This window comes from Polypterus senegalus, chromosome 1, assembly GCF_016835505.1.
Source record: "Polypterus senegalus isolate Bchr_013 chromosome 1, ASM1683550v1, whole genome shotgun sequence".
NCBI lineage: Eukaryota > Metazoa > Chordata > Cladistia > Polypteriformes > Polypteridae > Polypterus > Polypterus senegalus.
In genome coordinates this window covers 341,086,227-341,106,423 of record NC_053154.1, presented here as the reverse complement: position 1 = coordinate 341,106,423, position 20,197 = coordinate 341,086,227, and the positions used below count along the sequence as shown (strand labels likewise).

Here is a 20,197-nt window from a genome sequence, read left to right as displayed (position 1 = left end):
CATAAAACTTGTCTTAGTAGTATGTCTGCTCACATCATGGCATCAAGTGAGTAGCTGGACTTGCAATCTTTCTTTAGTTCTTCACTCCGTTCCCTCTGGAAAGCAAGTGTTTCTTCACCAGCTATTCTCAGGTATGTGCAACAGATTAAAAGTCATTAGTGCAGTACAGTCTCTGTAAATCTTCGTTTGTGTATACACCACCTGTTACTTCATTCATAAAACTTTACCACTGAATGGAGAGGCTTTAACCACTAAATTTAGTGGCCAAACTTAAACTACTTGCTAGGCTAAACTAGAGAAGGGTGGAAGGTAGAGCAAATACATAACATAAAGCAATTATTTCCCAATCATATGTATCATACAAATGCAGCATTATAAATGACAATTCTAGACCCAGTTCAGTCTCCATAAAATACATTTAAACTATGCTAGTGACAATGTTTCTTCAGTAGGATCATCACATTACACAAAATTAACACATTGCCTCAGTTATCCAAGTGTCTTAACTTATAACAGGATGTTACATACAATGGTTCTAATGTATAACTGAATAATCCATTTAGCTGTGTGCATTATCACTGAGCATTAACTTAATATACTGATGCAATAACAACTCTTCCTAAAATTAATCAATACATGTATTTCAATTCTAATACATTTTGTAATTACTGAAGTGATAATAATAATCATTTCTCATACATCAAAATATGTAAACCCTCTATACTGTTTTTATATGAAGACTAGAGACAGAAATCAGTCTAGTGTTCATTTGTTTGCATTTTTTCATTTAAACATTTAACACTTGCACTAAATCAGCATGCAAGAAAATTATTCTAATAGCTGCTGTTCATTAATTTATGATTGATAAATATTCACTATCCTTCGATTAGATTATTTCTAATTGCTCTGCCCAAACTTGCTATTAAGCTATTTTTTGCAACTTGTATAGAAACATAGTTTGTGTTTTCATCCGTTGGTCAGTGGATTTGCTGAATCTGGAGAAAAGAACATCTATAGATTTTAAATGCAACTTTTATGCTTATAACACTTTTCATGAAATTCAGATTTGAAAATTCTTCTCTTTAATTGACCATGTTACAAGCTATTCTGAGATTCGTCGAGGTCAATAAGTCATGGCGTTATTTAAACTCTGCATCTGTTTGCAGGCTTCAAAGACACAGACCAGGCACAGATTGTGTTATCAATCACCAGTCATGATCACTATTGATATTCACATGTATTACATTTAACTTTGAATATTATTATATGGGACGTCTCCCATTTCTACAGTTTATTTAACATTCTTAGTCAGCTGACGAACATAGAAAGACAGACGTACAAATGACATAAACACGCATCTGCCACCCCAGACTCTGAATAAACATAATTTATTCGTCTTTTATTTTCTTTTCTAGATTCTAAACTCTGCTTCATGTCCAAGCAGAATTACTTGGCTAAAGCAGAAATTCATTCACTAGAGAACAGACAATCAACCTTCACTCGTTTCAGTCATTTCTACACACAGTATTTGGCAATTGCTTCATTCTTTCACATGTATTCACATACTCACGTTCTCTTTACAACAATACTTCATTCACAGAATAAAGTTCTCGATTCTAGCAACGTGCTATAAACTCACTCGAGGTTGTGCTTTTTTGTTTATCTATAGGGTTTCACCATGCAACATACTTAAGCATGTCTTTTCCTTCATGCTTATTATTAATCAAACAACATCTCAGGCCGCAAGCTGATATTACTGAAAATATTAGGAATGCTCCTTACCTCAGTTTCATACGCGCTATTTTCCAGATCATGGAAATTTCGTGGCGAACATCACGACTCAGCGTCAACAAGGACACAATATTGTCCGTGGCGATCCGTAAATTCGGCGACAGCAAGAAAAATCCACTCATGGGAAATCACGCAGCACAATTCCACAACAAGAAAGTATTCCCAGAAAAGTTAGCGGTCACAAAGAATATTCTGACTTAACAAGGAAAACATACATGCTTGAACCTTTATCTCATTTCACCGGCAAGTGTGCTAACCACTGCACCACCATACATTCCCTTAAGAGTTCCCAAAATACATAACCTCCATTCATGCACAATTGGGCACATGCTACATATTCGTGAGAACTTGTCTCCTTATTATTTAGTATTATTAAAAGCATTTTTCCTTTAAACTTGATCAGGGTTTAAAAGAAAAATGTTTTGCACGTTTATAAGTTTTAAACAAAAGTGGAGACATTCTATTTTATTTGCTTTAAACCAATTAAACATATCATTATCTTTCTTTGTCTTATGAGAAACTGCCTCATGTTTTTAACTTCATACTTATCCAATTAATCCCTTCTTAAAACAAAGTTTGGCCAGTACTTACCAGAAGGTACAAAGGCATGTTTCTCATTGTAAGTTTTAACCCCAAATGTATTTATTCTTTTCCACTTTTTAGTTAGAGCTCTTTTGCATTTTAGCGCTATATGTGTACACCGTTTTACAAATTCTTTTTAAACATTAGCTTATAACGTAGGTTCGTTATTTAAGCTATATTTAAAAGGCAATTTAATTATTTCTGTGTGTTTAAACACACGGCAATTTCTTAAAAGTACCAAAATAGGTGGGGTTTTGCCAAAACCTTTAACCTTTACCCTTGTAGGTAGACTGATAGAACAGCTGGCGCTTTCAGACTGCTTGTAACACGTGGACGAAGCTTTATTTTTGCATCGGCTGCTTGGATGCCATTAAAGATTTCTACAAATTATTTTAGCGATCGTGATTGAGACGTTATGGATTCTATCGCTGTTGATTTGATTTCATCTTTAAGTTTTTCAGCTCCGCTGGATTACCACATAAACGGCAAGGTGAGTGCATTGCCTGCATGTCTTGTCTGCCTGCCGCAACTAATATACAATAACGCCGTTCTTTATAGCTTTTCAATATTGTTTTCTAAAGGCTAGCGATGTAATTTATTTTAAATACGTGTTCCCCAACACGGCATTTACTTTTCTAGGTAGATTTTGGGCTTGACGGCCATTAATTAATCTGTGCTGCCCTGTGAGTGCCGTTTCATTTTACTGGACAGCCAGTCTCATGCCATAAGTTTCAATCTTGTTGTATTCCATTTATTTTGTCCAATTTTAGTCCCACTTATGCGTTAAACTTAAAAGTCCAACCTTAAAAGTTCACTTGCATACTGTAGGTAGCAGACGCTACCACGATTCATGCACTGTGCCAAGTTTGACAAGTCCGCCTCTTGTCTTTTGATGGGATAAATTAATATCCCTATTCCAATTCGGCCAGGCATGTTAAGGCAGTTTTAATTCTCAGCTGGGAGTCCATGACAGTGCGCGACCAATCCCAAAATATATACCAAATATTTACCGAGCCTCCATTCATCAGTGTAAGCATATTTTTAATAATAAATATAAAATATTATAATTAATATATAATAATATAATTATTAATGTAGCCACAATCCTGCCGACTACACGCCATTATGTTTCCTGCAGAGGCATTAGCTCTCTTGGAAATGTGTTCTTTTAAAATTGTGACATATTAAATAATTAAACAATATCATAATATACCAGAAAAGGCGATATCCCTCCCATCGTGATTACGGTACAAGAATCACATGAGAAAAATATCTTTTAGCTTACATTTACTGACGTTAATGCGGTTACAGACGGAGAGGCATGGACAGACTTAATCCAGGTGGGAATCTGGATCAACACAGTCAGCCATTTTCTCCATCCCTACACTGGGAGGTTTTCAACACCTTTGTGTCGACACAGCCTCGAAGGGTCTGGCCACTGTCCAGACCTTCTATAATGTCTTGCTTCATTTGCTGGTCTTCTCTGTCTCCAAACAAGGGCTGAATTCCTCTTCCACAAAATACAGAAATATCATAGTGCTTACATGCTGATTCTCATTCTCCCAATAAGGAAAGAAGGTCTGTGCTGATAGAGGACAGAAATACCCTAACCTGTGTTTAAACTGACTATACAAGCCTCCAGTTGTCTTAGGCTATCTAATCCAATGCTTGGCTAGCAATTCTAACTGCTGAGCCCTGTGTGCCACAGTTAACATGCACATGTGAATAAAACTCATAACAGTATTGTCCAGATATAGTGACATAAAGAAACATGTAGTATAACATATGGCTTATGGCCTTTTCTAAGGCAAGCGTGCAATGCAGTTTTCAACTTAAAGCAAATAAGCTTCACACATTTCACACTCTGTGGTTTCATTGTTTTAAATATGGCACATCTCATTTAAGCAATGCAAATGTTCAGCTCAGACTGACCTTCTGTGGTCACCTTTGTTCTTGGCTCTTTGACATTTTTTGGCTCTAAAGTTGTAATTAATCTAATTAATGGTTGATAAGGCATTTCTATTTTGTTCTCTCTTTTGGACCTTCAGGATCCACAGCTCAACTCTGGCCTGATCCAGACATTATCCTTTGCATGTGGCTAGTGGGTAGAGATAGAGTCCATTTCTTAACATAGCTATTTATAATTTCCCTTTTAGTATTTGCTTTACAGTTCTTCATCCAGTCAGTTTTCATCAGCCAACAACCTTTTAAACATTTGAAGGCTACCAAGTAGAAGGAGGACATCTTTTGGAAAAAATATTTCCAAACATGTTATATTTTATAGCTACAGTGAAAATGATTAAATGAGGTGCTTTTACCTCTGATATGCCTTCAGATAATAATGACTGGTGTTAAAACACCTTAAATGATAGTTGTAACTACTACAACCTCTTATAGAATTTCATCTACTGGTTTAGTTGTGTTCTTGGGTCCTTTAATTTTGGCTGTGCTTTTAAGGGTGTCACACATGTAGGTCTAGTGTGTCTCCTTCAGGAACTAATTTGAAACGCTAGAAAGATTACATGAACACATACCTGTGTTCCTCTTCCTCTGTCAGAACTGAAGAAGTCAGCTTGGAAGAAGAGCTGATACCTCCACATTGGCCATGCCACGTCCTCTGTTACAGCTTAAATATTGAAGCTTAAACAGAAATCCTTGTCATTTGACGGACCATCATTCAGGAAGGCACACCAATGCTGGTTTACACGGCAGTGACTTTGTTCTGTTCAACTCGCTAAACAATGACAATTTAATTCAGTTTATAATAATAAATATATCAAATGAATGCCATTTGGGTGAGTGAATAATTTTGCTTTAATCATTAGTTGTTAATATTTAAAACTAGGGGCTTCGCCAACCCCTTTCTTCCTCCGCCATCGCTATGCACCATTGTGAAAAGGCGGGCTGAAAGCACCCAATGAGATGTGGCCACTCCTCTGAAACCCCTCTTAAATGGTGATACAATGGGAAACAAATAAAGTTTTTACCTCCTCTTTGCTCCATCAGCTGCTGGCTTGCTGCCATTCCACGTCATCTTCACTTTGCTCGCCTACAAATCTACCCCCACCCCACGGCCAGCACTACGCACCATTGTGAGAAGGGGGCTGAATCGACCCCAAGGAGATGTGGTTGGTCCTTCAAACCCCTCTTAAGCGGTGATGCAATGGAAAACAAACAGTTTTTACCTCCTCTTTGCTCGATCAGCTGCTGGCTTGCTGCTGCCGCCGTGCCGTGTGATCTGCATCTCATGCGGCTCTTTGAACGTTTAAAAGCCTGTAGAGCAGCTGTCCTCTTGTCTCACTGCATTGTCTCTCTTCTCCCCCAGATATCCTCCAACACTATTTGATCTCTTTTCGCTGTTCCGTTACTTTATATTTTCTGTTTGTTTGCACTAATGCAACCTTTACTCTCATTTTTTTGAGACGTTTGAATTTTCCTACTTCCATTATCACTAACCAGCTCTGCATGTGTATCACGGGACTTGCTTCCAAAGGTTGTAAGTATGATGTGACTTGACCGTCTCAGGGGAAGTGGAAGTGTCTCTCTGTCTCTCTTCAAAAGATCACGTCTGGTCGCAGAAAAAAAGTCTTGTATCGTCGTATTTTTTTTTATAATAGATATTCTCTATGTTTTAAGATCAATGTGCATTCCCCTTTATTATAACATGTCTTGTAAATTCAGCAAATAATGTAGCTTTATATTTGATTTACAAATCAGAATTGCTTAATGTTGATATTCATGACTGGTTGTTAGACAATTCGGTAACAGACCACGAAATAAAAATCAATCTAATCATTCACTTATTATTTGCATATACTCTTGCCAGGTTGTGAGGTGACAGAATATACAGTATGCTGTGAGCAAGGACACAAAGAAGGAACCAAACCTTGAAGAGCGTATTTGTTTTTGCTGGGCACACTTAAAATGGCCAAATGTTAGATTTGCAGCTAACCTGACTTTTTCACTTTGAGGATCTGCAGTACCCAGAAAAAAACCTCATAGACAGAACCATCGAGCCCTCCAACTATGAGGGAGTAGAATGAAAGTATGACCCCCATATGTTACACATGTATACTTGTATTTTACAACTGCAAATCAGAAAAAGTTGGGACGGTATGGAAAATGCAAGTAAAAAAAAAACAGTGATTCTAAAATTGACTTGAACTTTTATTTCATTGCAGACAGTAGGAACACAAGATTTGATGTTTTGTCGAGTCAACTTCATTTGTGAATATACATCCATTCCTGCGTTAGCTGAATATCTTCTATTACTGTAAAGAATATACTGCTTTTGTGTTTATGCAATCAAACAAGTACAGTATAACAAAATATTTTTGCAGGTCTATGTATGTTGCTTCTAAAACGTTCTCACCTTGCAAGTCTGATATAAAATGATAATAATAATAAAAAAAAATCATTCCAGACATTGTAAAATGAGAAAATTACTAAAGCTTTTTTCTTAAATTACAAAAATATCAGCAGCAATCCGATATCTACGGTTAGAATAAGATAACTTTTCAGGCCTCTCAGTAGTAAATAAAAACAGAAAATGGTTAAACACGGTTCACTGCTGGGATCAAAACGTCATTTTCCTCTTTATACCGTATTTGGCCATTAAGATAAATTATTTAGAAACATAATATTGATTTGATTTCCCATGTCCATAACACTCTACCATATATATCCAAATAATATATTGTTTATTAACTATTTTAATAAGGTGACGAGAAGAAAGTATTTGTCTGAAGGAAACAGAAGTTTTTTTTTTCTGTTAACAGCAAGAAAATACAAATAACGTTTAATTCAAAGTCCTTGAACTGGTGAATTTGTATGAATCTTTCCTTCCCCTTACATTTAGGAAACGTTTAGTTACATTTCCATATTAAGATAACCTTTCTACAACTTAGCAATGCAGTACTGCAAAATTGTTACAACTTTTAATATAAGTAGGATATAGAAAAGATCTGTCAGGCTGTTCAAATCACTCGATTAGTACGATTTAAATCATTCAAAATGCTGTTTAAAATCTAACAATTCTAAGATCTAAATGTTTCTTTACAGGTAAGTTCAGAACTGAATTCATAGAGAGTTACAAATGGCTTTGTGACCTTTTAGTCTTACAGGACTTACTTCAGTCTGATATTTTGTCTTCACTCTTCTTTCTGACAACCTTAGCTAAATATATCGACATTTTTTTGCAATTTAGTACTATTTGGGTTTTTAACAACTTAATTCATATATAAAACAAAATCAACAGAAATCTTTATTTTTGTATGTGAATATACCAAGGTGTTTTAATCTTGGACGTGATTATTTATTTATTTATTTTTTTTGTGTATAGTGCTGTGTGCTAATAAATGGGAAATACATACAGTACTGTAGGCATATATTTTTATATAGAACAAGAAAAATAAACTCCATGAGACTGCATAGCAAATGTGAGCAATGCTTTGAGTCTGCTTTACGTAACGTGCACCGCAGTAAAACAAATTGACATGAGTACAAAGACAAGCTGATACGCATGTGCAGTTTAAACGGTAGCTCCAGGGACACAATAATAAGGTTTAGATTGCGTTTATCAGCGGTGTTTGAACTCTTCACGTGTAATATCCCCCATTATGTTTATCTGTAGCACTTTTCTATATCATATACAAATGCTCAATCTTCTGTGTCCGTATGTCCCCACTACTGGATATGGGGCAGCTTGCTGTGATTTACCTCTTGACCAGGTGAAGAGTTCACATGTCTTCAAAATAAACCTGATAGGCAGCTGCCTCCGTATTTAATACTAATGGCAGCAGTCACTGAGGTGATCAAAGTATAGAAATCTGAACACAGGACAGCATCATCAAAGGCCAACAATGAATGTAAGTCAGCCATGAGTGACTCAGAACACTTACAGTGTGCAAGGCTGTTAAAAGATATAAAAAGAAGAACGGCTGAGGCGTTGCCACACTTATGGCTGACGGGAGCCCTGTGGCTTCATAGCTGGTATTCAATAGACTTTTTCGGAGCTACCCTCACAAACACAATTTGTCATATTCATTTCTGAAGTGTATTTTTTTTTGGTAGATGTGAAGTTACTATCTGTTTGGGGGAAAAAAAGAAGAGCCATTGTACCTACATGACATAACTTTAATGGCAGTTGAGGACTATGCCCGGCAGTTTATCCCGGCCAAGACCCCCAAGCTGCCAGATGGAGCCCTCCCTGCAATGTGGAGATGCCCCGAATTCCAGCAGGGCATCATGGACTTTGGAGTTGTACTACACAGCCCTGCTGGATAACGTCGGGGTCGCCAGGGGACGCTGCAGGGAGGCACAGAGACATTTGCTTTTCCTATAGCCCGGAAGTACTTGCAGGTCACGAGGATGGAAGGAATGGAATGCCTCCGGGCTGACAAAGAAAGAAGAGTTTTGATTTGTGCTAGGAAGTCACATGGACTGCAGGTTAAGGAGCACTTCCGGGTCGTGGACTATAAAAGGACCGTGGGAGCCCCCAGACGGCGAGGTGAGCTAGGAGGAAGGGTGGCTAAGTGTCTGGGAGTTGGAGGATTGGTTTATTGATTATTATTGTGTTTAATGAGTATAATAGTGTGGAGGGTGTTTGGTGCACATAATTATTATAATAAAAAGAAGAATTATTGCACTTTTACCTGGTGTTTGGCATGATACCTGAGGGTTCAAGGGAGCGATAGTGCCCCCTACTGTCACACAGTTAATATGGAAATATCATATGGAAGTTTCACCAATGTGCCCAATGGACCTGCTAATATTACCTAAAGCTTGCTGTTCTGTTGAAATTGTGAAACCAAATTCAAGATCTGTTCAGAAGCTTCAATAACCTTTGACCTGAAATATTTTGCACTGTTTGCACCTGTATCTGGAAGAAAATACCGATAATTCACCATCATCCCACAAGAAGCCGATATACCACGAGGACTCATATCTGCTTTCCAGTTTAACCTCCATATGGTAGCTCCATTTTGCAGGTGAAAATTTGCTGCCCCATCTAAAGCGTAGCTGCGAAGTTTCTCCCCATGGACATACCAGCCGCACAATCGCATGAGTATCGGTTTAAGGATATCCATGAGCTCTTCAGAGCGCACCCATTCGTTCGTGCTGAGCAGGTTGTGAAGTCTCTCAGGAGCAGGACTCCCAACAAGTCTTTCAATCTCTCGCCACTCGGAGTCCATCAGTATCTTTCTACCTCTTCCATCATTCCTTTGTTGATTCAGAAGACCAAGCAGCCACACTGTAAAGCCAAGTACAGGAGACAAGCTTGAAAACTGATCCAAGGAGGGAAATTCACTCTGGAAAATACCAAGAAGGAACAAATTCATATCGTAAAATTCATACATTACTGTATACAGTTTAGAATAAATGTGAAACTGCAGTTGAGTCAAAGAATACAGTTAGGTTATTAACAAATTGCAAGATTCATGTTTTCATCTTATCTTTGAAGCCAATTATTTCATTTACATGGACACCGCAGAAGGTGGGTTCTATTACAATTGTAATATTTGCAAGGGAGGAATCAGTCTAAAAAACACTCCTGATAAATGTTTTTTATTTCATAATTAACACTACCACTTCCAAAATACAAGTATTTTTATCTTTTTGTCCTTCACCAATGTTACTTTAGCTTTGTGTTTAGGATCATCGTCCTGTGAAAGACGAACGTCGGTTCAAGCTTCAGTTTCTTTAGCTTGACTCAAACACGTTCTTTTGTAGTATTTATTTGTACTGTATTTTCCATCCACATTTTCTTTTATCTTACACAGATGCTAAGTGCCTGTTGTTGAAAAGCACTCAGTCACACATGGGCGTCGGAGAAAGAAAGGTAAGCAACAACCCACCAAGACAAGAGGCTCCCGCTGACTTTGTCCTATTGTACTTCTTCCGTCACCGCTCCGAGAAGCCGCCTGGTAAGAGCACTTAACCCTGCTCCTTCCTGAAGTTGCACTATAAGAGAAGTGCCGACTAAGAAAAAAGTGTCTTTGCCAGAAGACCGGAACGAGCCACATGGTGGAGCACATGACTCTCGAAAGTCCTTTAGAAGGAGGAAATCCCTGATCGGGGATAGCGCATTGGCGCTGTTTTTCGTGTATTCTTTATTTTGTTTGTTTCAACACGATTAAAACGGACGACCCGTTTGGTGTCCCAGCATTTCGACTGTTTCCAGTCTGTCCTTCCACCGCCAGACCACAAGCCCTACAGCATAATGACTTTTTTTCCCTTTGAAGTGTGAGCAGTGTCACATTTGCACCACATACAGTATATTTCTTTGACATCTGGCTAAAACGCTCTATTTTGACCTCACTTGATCACAACACCTTTTCACATATTGCAAATAGGCCACTCTCAAGCAAACTCCAAATGCTCTTTCACATGATTACTTTGACTCTAGCATGTCATTTAAAGCACATATTACAACGTCGTCCAAATCATGTTTCTTCCATCTTAAAAATGTTTGGAAATTAAGACGATTTCTAAATAAACAGGATTCTGAGAAATTAATTCATGCATTTATCTCTAGTAGGATTGACTACTGCAATGCGGTGTTCACTGGCTGTTCAAACTGTTCTCTATACAGCCTCCAGTTAATCCAAAATGCGGCTGCAAGAATTATTACAAGAACAAGAAAATATGAACACATAACTCCAGTTCTTAAATCCTTACACTGGCTCCTAGTTAAGTTTAGAGCAGATTTCAAAATCCTCCTTTTAACATATAAAGCATTAAATGGCCGAGGTCAGGCTTACTTGTCTGAACTTATCATGACTTACAAACCTGAGCGCACATTAAGATCTCAAGATGGCGGTCTGCTTAGGATTCCAAGGATTAATAAAATAACAGCAGGAGGTCGAGCTTTTAGTTAAAGGACCCCTAAACTGTGGAATGGTCTGCCTGCTACTATAAGAGATGCCCCTTTGGTCTCAGCCTTTAAATCCCGGCTGAAGACTCACTACTTCAGTTTAGCATATCCTGACTAGAGCTGCTGATTAACTGTACAGACTGCATCTCTGTTGTTAGTCATTAGCACTATAACATAAGTAACATGAGAGTTATAATTGGATACTAACCCTCACCTGTTCTGTTTCTCTTCTAGGTACTCAAATGTGGCACTTGGTGCCCACGGCCCACCTGCCAAGTTATTTTGCCCACCTAAGGTAAAGTCATCCCTGATGGAGGATCGCAGGAATCACCAGGTAAAGGGGTCCTTACATTGGATTGGCTGGCGCAGCACTGTTTCAGCTGTGGAATGGCCAAATGGGGGAGGCAGCTTGATAGCTGAGGTCTCCAGGACTCTAAACGAATACAAATCATATTATGGGATATCATCTACTTTTAAATTCTGCTCCATACTTGTAATTTTTTTATTTTTATACTGTATTGAGGATTTGTTCTGTTCTGTGTATTGTATTATATTGTATTGACACCCACTGCAAGCCTAACCTATCTGGTAAGGGGTCTCTCTTTAAACTACCTTTCCCGAGGTGTCTTCCATTTTTTCCCTACAAGGGTCTTTTCTTTGTCTTCTTAGAGAGTCAAGGCTGGGGGGCTGTCAAGAGGCAGGGCCTGTTAAAGCCCATTGCGGCACTTCTTGTGTGATTTTGAACTATATAAAAATAAATTGTATTGTATTGCATTGTATGATTACATCTGAGTAATGGTTTCTTTTGAGTCACCCTCTCATACAGACCAGCTCTTGACATGGTTGACTGGTGCACCTTTACTTCAATCTCAGTGACCTACCTCTGTATCTCTTTCAAAGTCATAGCTCACAAGCCTCCCTTCTGTTTGCAAACAGAGTGTTGACGGGTTAATCTTTTGTAGGCAGCATCGTGGTGGTTTGACGTGGCTTTCACTTCTTGATAACAGAACCAGCAATGTCCAATGAGACATCAGATATTTGTTTTTTTGCACCAATTTCCTAATTTAAGCATTTGAATTATTTTAACCATAATTCCTTTGTTCTGTGCTTTAGTATTCATGTTTACACCCAACCATTGGCTTCATAACCTGAAACATTATCCCTTAATTGTGGGGATTTTATCCAGATGGGTATTTTAATCATTCACTGGTGGAGGTGAGCCAGAAGACAACTATGTTCTTGTTAGAGAACTGTTCCACTATACAGGGTTTTTTTTCTTCTTCTTAAGATTAAAATCACATAAATAAACCCAATAAATGAAGTTTCTGTGGTTTATAAACACACACACCTATACATACACAATGTAAATGGACACTAAGGCACATTGAACTAAAGTCCCTGATTAATTATCCCCTATTTCTGCAGTCATCTCTGTTAAAGGGTGTCCTCAGGCATATGCAGGTGGATAAGCCTATGGCGTCTTGCATAATGGAATATATCTGTTGGGCAGACCACAGTTTGTGAGGCTCAAGGACTGTGTCTCAAATATGGATGTGAGGAACACCGGAGTACCACAGGGAACAGAACTTGTCTCCTTTTCTTTTCAATCTCTATATCTCAGCCTATAGTTATAACATCAGGCCATGTATTGATAAGAGGGATAAGACAGAGGATAGGCGTCGGGTAGAGAACTTTTGTTTTTTGGTGCAAAAAGAATTGTCTGCAACTTAACATCAGCAAAACCAAGGAACTTATTTTGTGACTTTCACCGCACCAAAGAGCCTCTACAGTATGTCTGGTCTTTATTCAGAAAGTGGATGTAGAAGCGGTGAACTCTTATAATTGCTTGGGGCTCCACATCACTGATGGTTTGGACTGGTCTTGGAACACAGAGGAATGATATAAGAAGGGGTAAAGCAGGCTCTTTTTTCTTAGGAGAGTGCATTCCTTACTTGTGGGTAATGACATCCTTCACATCTTCTACAACTCTGTGATGGCCAGTGGGATTTTGTACCCTGTACTGTGCTGAGTCAGTACTTTAAGCCAATGATTATTATTCAGCAAAAGCATCTCAAGAAAAGCCACTGCGGCTCCTTAACTCTTTCAGGGCTGATGCTGACTTTTGTCAAAAGGAAGAGTTGACGATGGTAATCAACTGTAAACTGTGACAAAACCAACCGTTACGTTGGAATCTCGTTGGTAGAAGGAAAGTTAGATTCATTGGTTTGACCGAGATTCCCTGTGCTCACGTGAGTAGCAAGGTGCACACAACGGCAAAAATGGCACTGACATCTGGCGAGAGATCAATGCGAACCAAGTGTATGTGTGTACTGTATAATATTAACAAAAAGAGCAGCTAAATTACTGAAAACGGCAAATATAGGAGTGAGTGGAGATCGAGACGGGGACTCTTGATTACACTTGGTCTGCGTCTGTACTTGCGCTGTTACTTAGAGTCACATCAGGTGGAGGGGAGAGGTTAGAGAGCGTGAGCTTATTCAGTGCAGCAGGAACAACACACATGTTGATCTTTTTTTTCTTTCAGTACATGTGTCTTCCCTGTTTATTTCTATATCTAGTGACTTCTCTGCCTGTTTGTCTGTCTCTCTATTACGCAGTGCTCTGTCTGTCTGTGTGTTATGGATCTTAAAAATAACAGTTATAAGGACACTTGTTCATGTTAATTGCAGTCTCAATTGTTAAAAAATATTTTAAAAAGAGTTTCCCACATGAAAATATAACGATCTCATTAACTGACAGTGCATACCAATTTCTAAATTTTATGTCCATTTTAGGTGAAAAACAAAAAACATTGGTCTCGTTCGTTGCGAGAGATGGACGTCTGAAACAGAGCTCCTCTAGCAGTGGTGTTATTTTTTATATTATCTTCTTATTATCCTGAGAGATCCTGTATTTATCCAACCTGAGGGCACTACTACAGTATATGCAAGCATATATAAACATGGCCAACAAGAAAGGTGATCAGAAAGAAACGAAAACTAAAGCTACATCCAAGCTCAGATTGGCAAACCCAAGTTCAAGTTCAAGATACGGCCTTTCAGAGACTGACCTGGATGAGATGGGCGAAAGCCCAGACTCCTCAGGACCACGGTCCGCTACATCGTCTCCGGCTGAGACCGAAATGGGGAGGCGAATGTACGAGTGCGAGTGACGCAGGTCACGATAGCTCGCTGATTGGAGAAGATCATCTGAAACTGGAAAAGGCCTTGCAGTCTGCGCTTCCACCTACTACACGCTAGCTGGGAACACTGGCTGCAATAGAGCCCACAGCCTCACCTACGGTGCACGAAAGCAGAAATGATCTTCTGAACTGAAGGTGATGATCGTTGAGCTCAAGCAAGAGATAAAGACAGATATAAAGAAAAGAGAAGGCAAGGGAAAAAGCAAATGAGAAGCTGTGACAGACGCGGCAGCAGGATAATAAAGACTTGGAGGAACGCATATGTATTTGCTTTGAGGCAGTCTTTAAAGATATGGTGGAAAAAATTGAAGAGCACATTCAGGAAACCTCGTCTAAAATGAGCACACTTGCTGATCAACTGGAGGATGTCAAGGAGACATTCACGACTCAGATTGAATCAGCCGAAAATCTAGCTGCCAGTGCTGAAGAAAAAGCAACAACTGCCAGCTCCGAATGCAAAAAACTCGGAGACAAACTTGCTGCTTTGGAAGATGGAAGCAGAAGGAATAATATTAGAATCAAAGGTCTACCTGAGAATCGAGAAAAGTGAAATTCGCAGCTGAACTAGTTTCTAAAATAATTGGAGAGGACTTTAAAGCAGATTCTGAGATAGCAGCGGCTTATCGCGTATGTGGATCAAATACTGTTAGACCTAGATCTTTTATTATTCGCTTTGAAAGATTATTATTTAAGGTAGAGGTGATGGCACTCCTCAGACACAAGCAAGAGATTATATATGAAATTATATGAAAATAACCACATTCATATCTTCCCTGACTTCTCTCCAGCAACAGCTGCTAAACGTGCAGCCTTCTACAACATTAAACAGCGGTTACGGCAAGCCGATATCAAATACAGCCTCTTGAATCCGGCCAAACTGAAAGTGGAATTGCACGGTCAATTTTATGTCTTCGTCAGCATGGAAGAAGCAGAAAAGTAATTAAGAAAGCTGATCCCGAAACTATTCTGAAACACAATAGTGAGTCATAGCCTGTCATGATATGGCAAGGAGATATCACCTGCTGTCTGATCTATTTGTTAAGATACGGGTTTTTATCATTATATATCCTCTTTATTACTCGGACGCTATCTGTTTATGTTTTAATTACAGTTATAGACGTTTGTGTTTAATTTTTTATTTATTATTATTTCTTTTTTTTTCTCTACCCTAAAGGAGACTGTTCAATATCTTACCCTTGGTTTATTGTTATTGTTATTATTGCATTAAGACTTACTATGCTTATTCTGGACCACTTTCTAAACACCATTCCCTGGGTTTATTATCTTAATACATTAAGACTGCTGAAGATTATATATATTTTAAGTTCATAGTTTGTTAATGATTATATTTTAGGCATATAGTATTTAGACTATATTGGTAATAGATATCTCTATTTTTAATCCTAAAAGCGCCGCTGTGTGGGGGCTTGTTTTGCTTTGGACGTGCTCTGTCTCTGGGTATGTCAGAGGACTGGGACTGTGTGAAGTGGGGTCCAGCCTCACGTGGGAGGCAAAATGGGAGGGTGGGGGGTTAAAGGAGGAGAGAAAGAGAGCAGGCTTGATCTAATCTATCCTTTTAATCCTTATAATTGTAACTACCAATGTAACAATAGGCTGCATGGCAATAACTCTTGGAGAAATAGGAAATTAAAGTTAAAGCTGTCCCACTTCCAATTAATTAAATCTTGCAAATACGATGCTATTGTTATTTCTGACCATGCACCTCTGATCTTGGAGCTAAAGTCACTAGGCCCACACACTCACCTCGCAGATGGCGTCTCAACCCGCTTCTATTAGCAGATGAGAATTGTACAGAATTCATATCCAAACAAATCAATTTCTTCCTAGAGACAAATACATCCTCAGAGATTTCTGCAGGAATACTCTGGGAAACTCTTAAGGCCTTCTTAAGAGGACAGATTATCTCATATCTTTCCCACAGAAATAAATTAGAAACCAAGAAAGTATCAGTTAAACCTCTTGACAACTAAAGAAACTGAACAACTAATTTAAAGGGTAATAAGCTTTTAGCTCAACAAATTCACAAGCAAGAAGTTCCCAGTAATCACCAACATAACGGAGACAAAATGTCCAACATTTACAGAAGCATTGACCATTCGATTTTTACTGCACAGGCTAGAAAATGATGTTGGGCTTACAGGCCCGTGCTTTCGCTTGGTTTAGTTCTTATTTATCTTCCATGTTTTGGGCCTTAAAAATATTAGGAAATTAAGGCTTTCTAAATAAACACTCTAGTAGGATTGACTACTGCAATGCAAATGAACATCATCATTCTGGAGCAAAATCTTTCAATGCCTTTCAGACAGCCTTGGTGTTCCAATCCCTCCTAAACCTCTAACAGCTGTGTTTGGTGTTCTTCCAGATGGGCTTAAAGCGAATAATGATGTTAAAATACTCTCAAAAATCATAGCTAGTAGGATGGAGAAAGTGCTCTCTTGAAGGACAAACAAACTGTATTGCCTTTACTACACTACTGGCATGTAGACTTATCTCTTCTATCTGTGGCAGCTCTGCATGAGAACCACCTTTTCCACCCTCTCAAATATATGCAGTTTTAATATCTGGAAAACATTTGGGATTAAATCACTTCGCTCAACTGGAAGTATCCTAACTCTCCTCTTTTAAGTCAGTGGGTAACTGATGTTATTTACTATTTGAAACTGGAAAAATCAAATTCTCACTTAGAGGACCTGTGCAGAAGTTTTTCAAGACCCTGCAGGATCTAAACAATAACATTTTAGAATAAACTTTTAAATTGAGGAAGCAGCTTCTCTCCCCATTTCTTTTTCTTCTTAGAGGACCTATTTATCTTTTTCTTTTTCTTCTTTATCCGCTTATTAATTCATCGATTTGCTTATTTTTACTAGCTCTAAGTTTTACTCTGTTGGCCATGCTCTCTTTCTCTGTGGTGGGGGTTTATTTGTTTTCAATCCAATTTTTGTAAAAATTGATCTATTTGTATGGAATGTTGTGTGATTACAATAAAATCAATAAAATTATCAAAACACAATGGCAATTGAAAAGCTGTAAAGCCAGGTTTAGAACAAACTGAAACTGAACCACTGCCCAAACCGAGCAACAGCGATGACGACATGAACTGATCATTAGACGTTGGCACTGACAGTGAAACTGACACCTTTCCGATTGATTCTGACTGGCCAAGTTCCAGTGATGTTTATGTTTGGTGCACCTTCAGATGGAGAGTACTGTCAATACGGTGCTGCTACATCATTTTTCCTGTCACTTGAGGGACTTTACTTTACCAAAGTTACTGTATAATGATGGACAGTTTGTAAATCTCACCAAAACTGCTTGAGATTTTAGTTCAAAGCAAAAGTGAGGCATACGTCACTGTACAATCAAACCGTGGCGATATGCCTGGTAATTTTGTTTGCATGGATGCGTCAGGCCGTAATGTGGTTCAGTAGCTACAGTAGATGGCAAAAAGGCAAAATGACTGCATCTGACTCCTAAGCACTGCTCAGAATACAACAAAGCTTAATGTTTGTGTCAGGGAAATGGTGCAAGTTATGTCTTATGCTGCTGTAGGCCACAATAGCACAATGGGTGGTGTCAGTCAGGAACTAACATTCTACCCTGTCTTGAGCAAGTCACAGAAAAGAACTTCATAAAAGCAATTTACATCTGCTAGAACAGCACCTCCTGTATGTGTGTTGGTGACTTTCAAACATATCACACAAAGCACATATAAGAAATCTACATCAGTACAACAGTGGACATTAGACATATCTATCCAACTGTGATTATGCTGACTTTTGGTATTTATGTGTTGCTGTTACACATGATCATATTTTCTGCTGAAAAAATTCAATGCTTTTGGTTTGCTTTTCTGACCCTAAGGAGATTAAAAATGCTATGAATACATATATCACAGACACATACAAACCGAAGGACTGACACACAGATCTTTCCTTGTAACAAATTTATCTCCGTCACATTATATTTGTGTTATTTTGTGATCAAGTTTATATCAGTGAAAAGAAAATGAGGATGGGGGCTCGTTGGGAGACAATGGATCACATCTCCCATTGACAGGCTGCTGACAAGTTTCACAGAGGACTGCCTATTTAAATATAACAGCCAAATGCATTATGGATTCAGGCCACAAATAACTATAATATAAGATTAAAAAAGTGCAATGCCTTAAAGTAAAATACAACAAAACGGGGGATTTCTAGTCAGAGGCTAAGACTAAATTTGCAGAAACTGTGCCTACAGAGCCTCAGAGTGCTGGAAAGTCGAAAGGGAGACAGCAGAAAAATCCAAGAAATGCATAATGAGAGGAGAGAAATGGATTTTGCAGGAAAGAGCAGATTAGAGAACCATTGTACCAGAGAAATGTATTTCTAGAATACACCGATCAGCCACAACATTAAAATCACTAACATGTGAAGTGAATAACATTCATTTTCTTGAAACAATGGTACCTGTCAAGGGGTGGGATATGTTAGGCAGAAACTGAACAATCAGTTCTTGAAGGCAATGTGTTGAAAGCAAGAAAAATGGACAAGCATAAAGATATAAGTGACTCTTAAAAGGGCCAAATTGTGATGACTAGATGAGTGGATGATCAGAGCATATCCAATACAGTAGGCCTTGTGGGGTGTTCCCAGTATCCTGTAGTTAGAACCTACCAAAACTGATCCAGCAACAAGGTCGATAGCATCCATTGTTCACTGATGCCACATTGATTAGTCCTATCCCACAGAAAAAAAAATCTACTGTTTAATCCAATACAAAAATTCTTATAACACTATTTTTGCTTAAAGGAATGCCTTGTTGTCTTGAACAAGTAATACAGTGCAGTATCCATAACTGTCAAACATGTGGACACTCGGAGCACATAGAAATCATGAACGGGAGGGCTGCATTTATTTGTCTCTTTTGCTGCTGTACCATGCGCCAATGATACAGCACCTGATCGAATGTAAAATCACCACAGAGCATCATGTTAGATTCCTTTAGTGACTGGTATTACAATAAAATGGGAAAAAAAAGAAATGGATGTCGCCCTGTTAATGTACACCATCATGTACATACACTGGGAACTGTGATCGCCAACAATTGAATTGAAAAATAATGCTGTATTAACTTTCCCTCACTCAGGACACCACTTCTGTAGCACTTAACCGGAAACTTCCCCTGTGGACAGACAGACAAACCTTGCCACCAATCAGTGCTTTCCTTTAGTTTTGCCATGGCACCTACACTTTCTGTACACTTTTACTTGTCGTCACCCCACTGAATGTGAGCGCGTCATCTCTAATTTTGTGCGTCAGCTCATTTAATTTTGCACGTCACCTTAAGTGTACGTGTGGCACATTTAATTGTGCACATCACAGTTATTGAATTGTGCACGTCACACCTATAAAGTTTGTCACTTGACCTTTGGGGACAACGTAGCTGATGAGAAATAAAACAGAGACAATGCACTTATGGTAAGAGACTTGATAATCTAAATCAGAGACTGAAGATCAAAAGAAAATCAAACCACCATCCATACAGATAGGGAAGAACTAGGAGGGCAAATAAATGCCCAGCACTCAATCCATCAATGAGACATCAAACATACTGAAACTACATATATACAAAACATCCAAGACGGTAAAAGAAAAGGTGAATAAATAAATGAACCCCCTTCGCCAAAAAGTATATTTTCAACACTTGGTATTTAATAGATATTTATAGAGGCATTATGTTAAATA

At 38.4% G+C, this 20,197-nt stretch overlaps 1 protein-coding gene across 1 annotated transcript in view; it reads right to left on the bottom strand.

The window, feature by feature from the left end:
* Positions 1-8,784: 8,784 nt before the first annotated feature.
* LOC120517137 (malonyl-CoA decarboxylase, mitochondrial-like) overlaps positions 8,785-20,197 on the bottom strand; it is a 49,520-nt gene continuing 38,107 nt past the window's right edge. Inside the window, exon 5 of the mRNA XM_039739287.1 lies at positions 8,785-9,683. Within this exon, the coding sequence (XP_039595221.1) occupies positions 9,150-9,683 (534 nt within the window). The 3' untranslated portion in view covers positions 8,785-9,149. The remainder of the gene's footprint in view (positions 9,684-20,197) is intronic.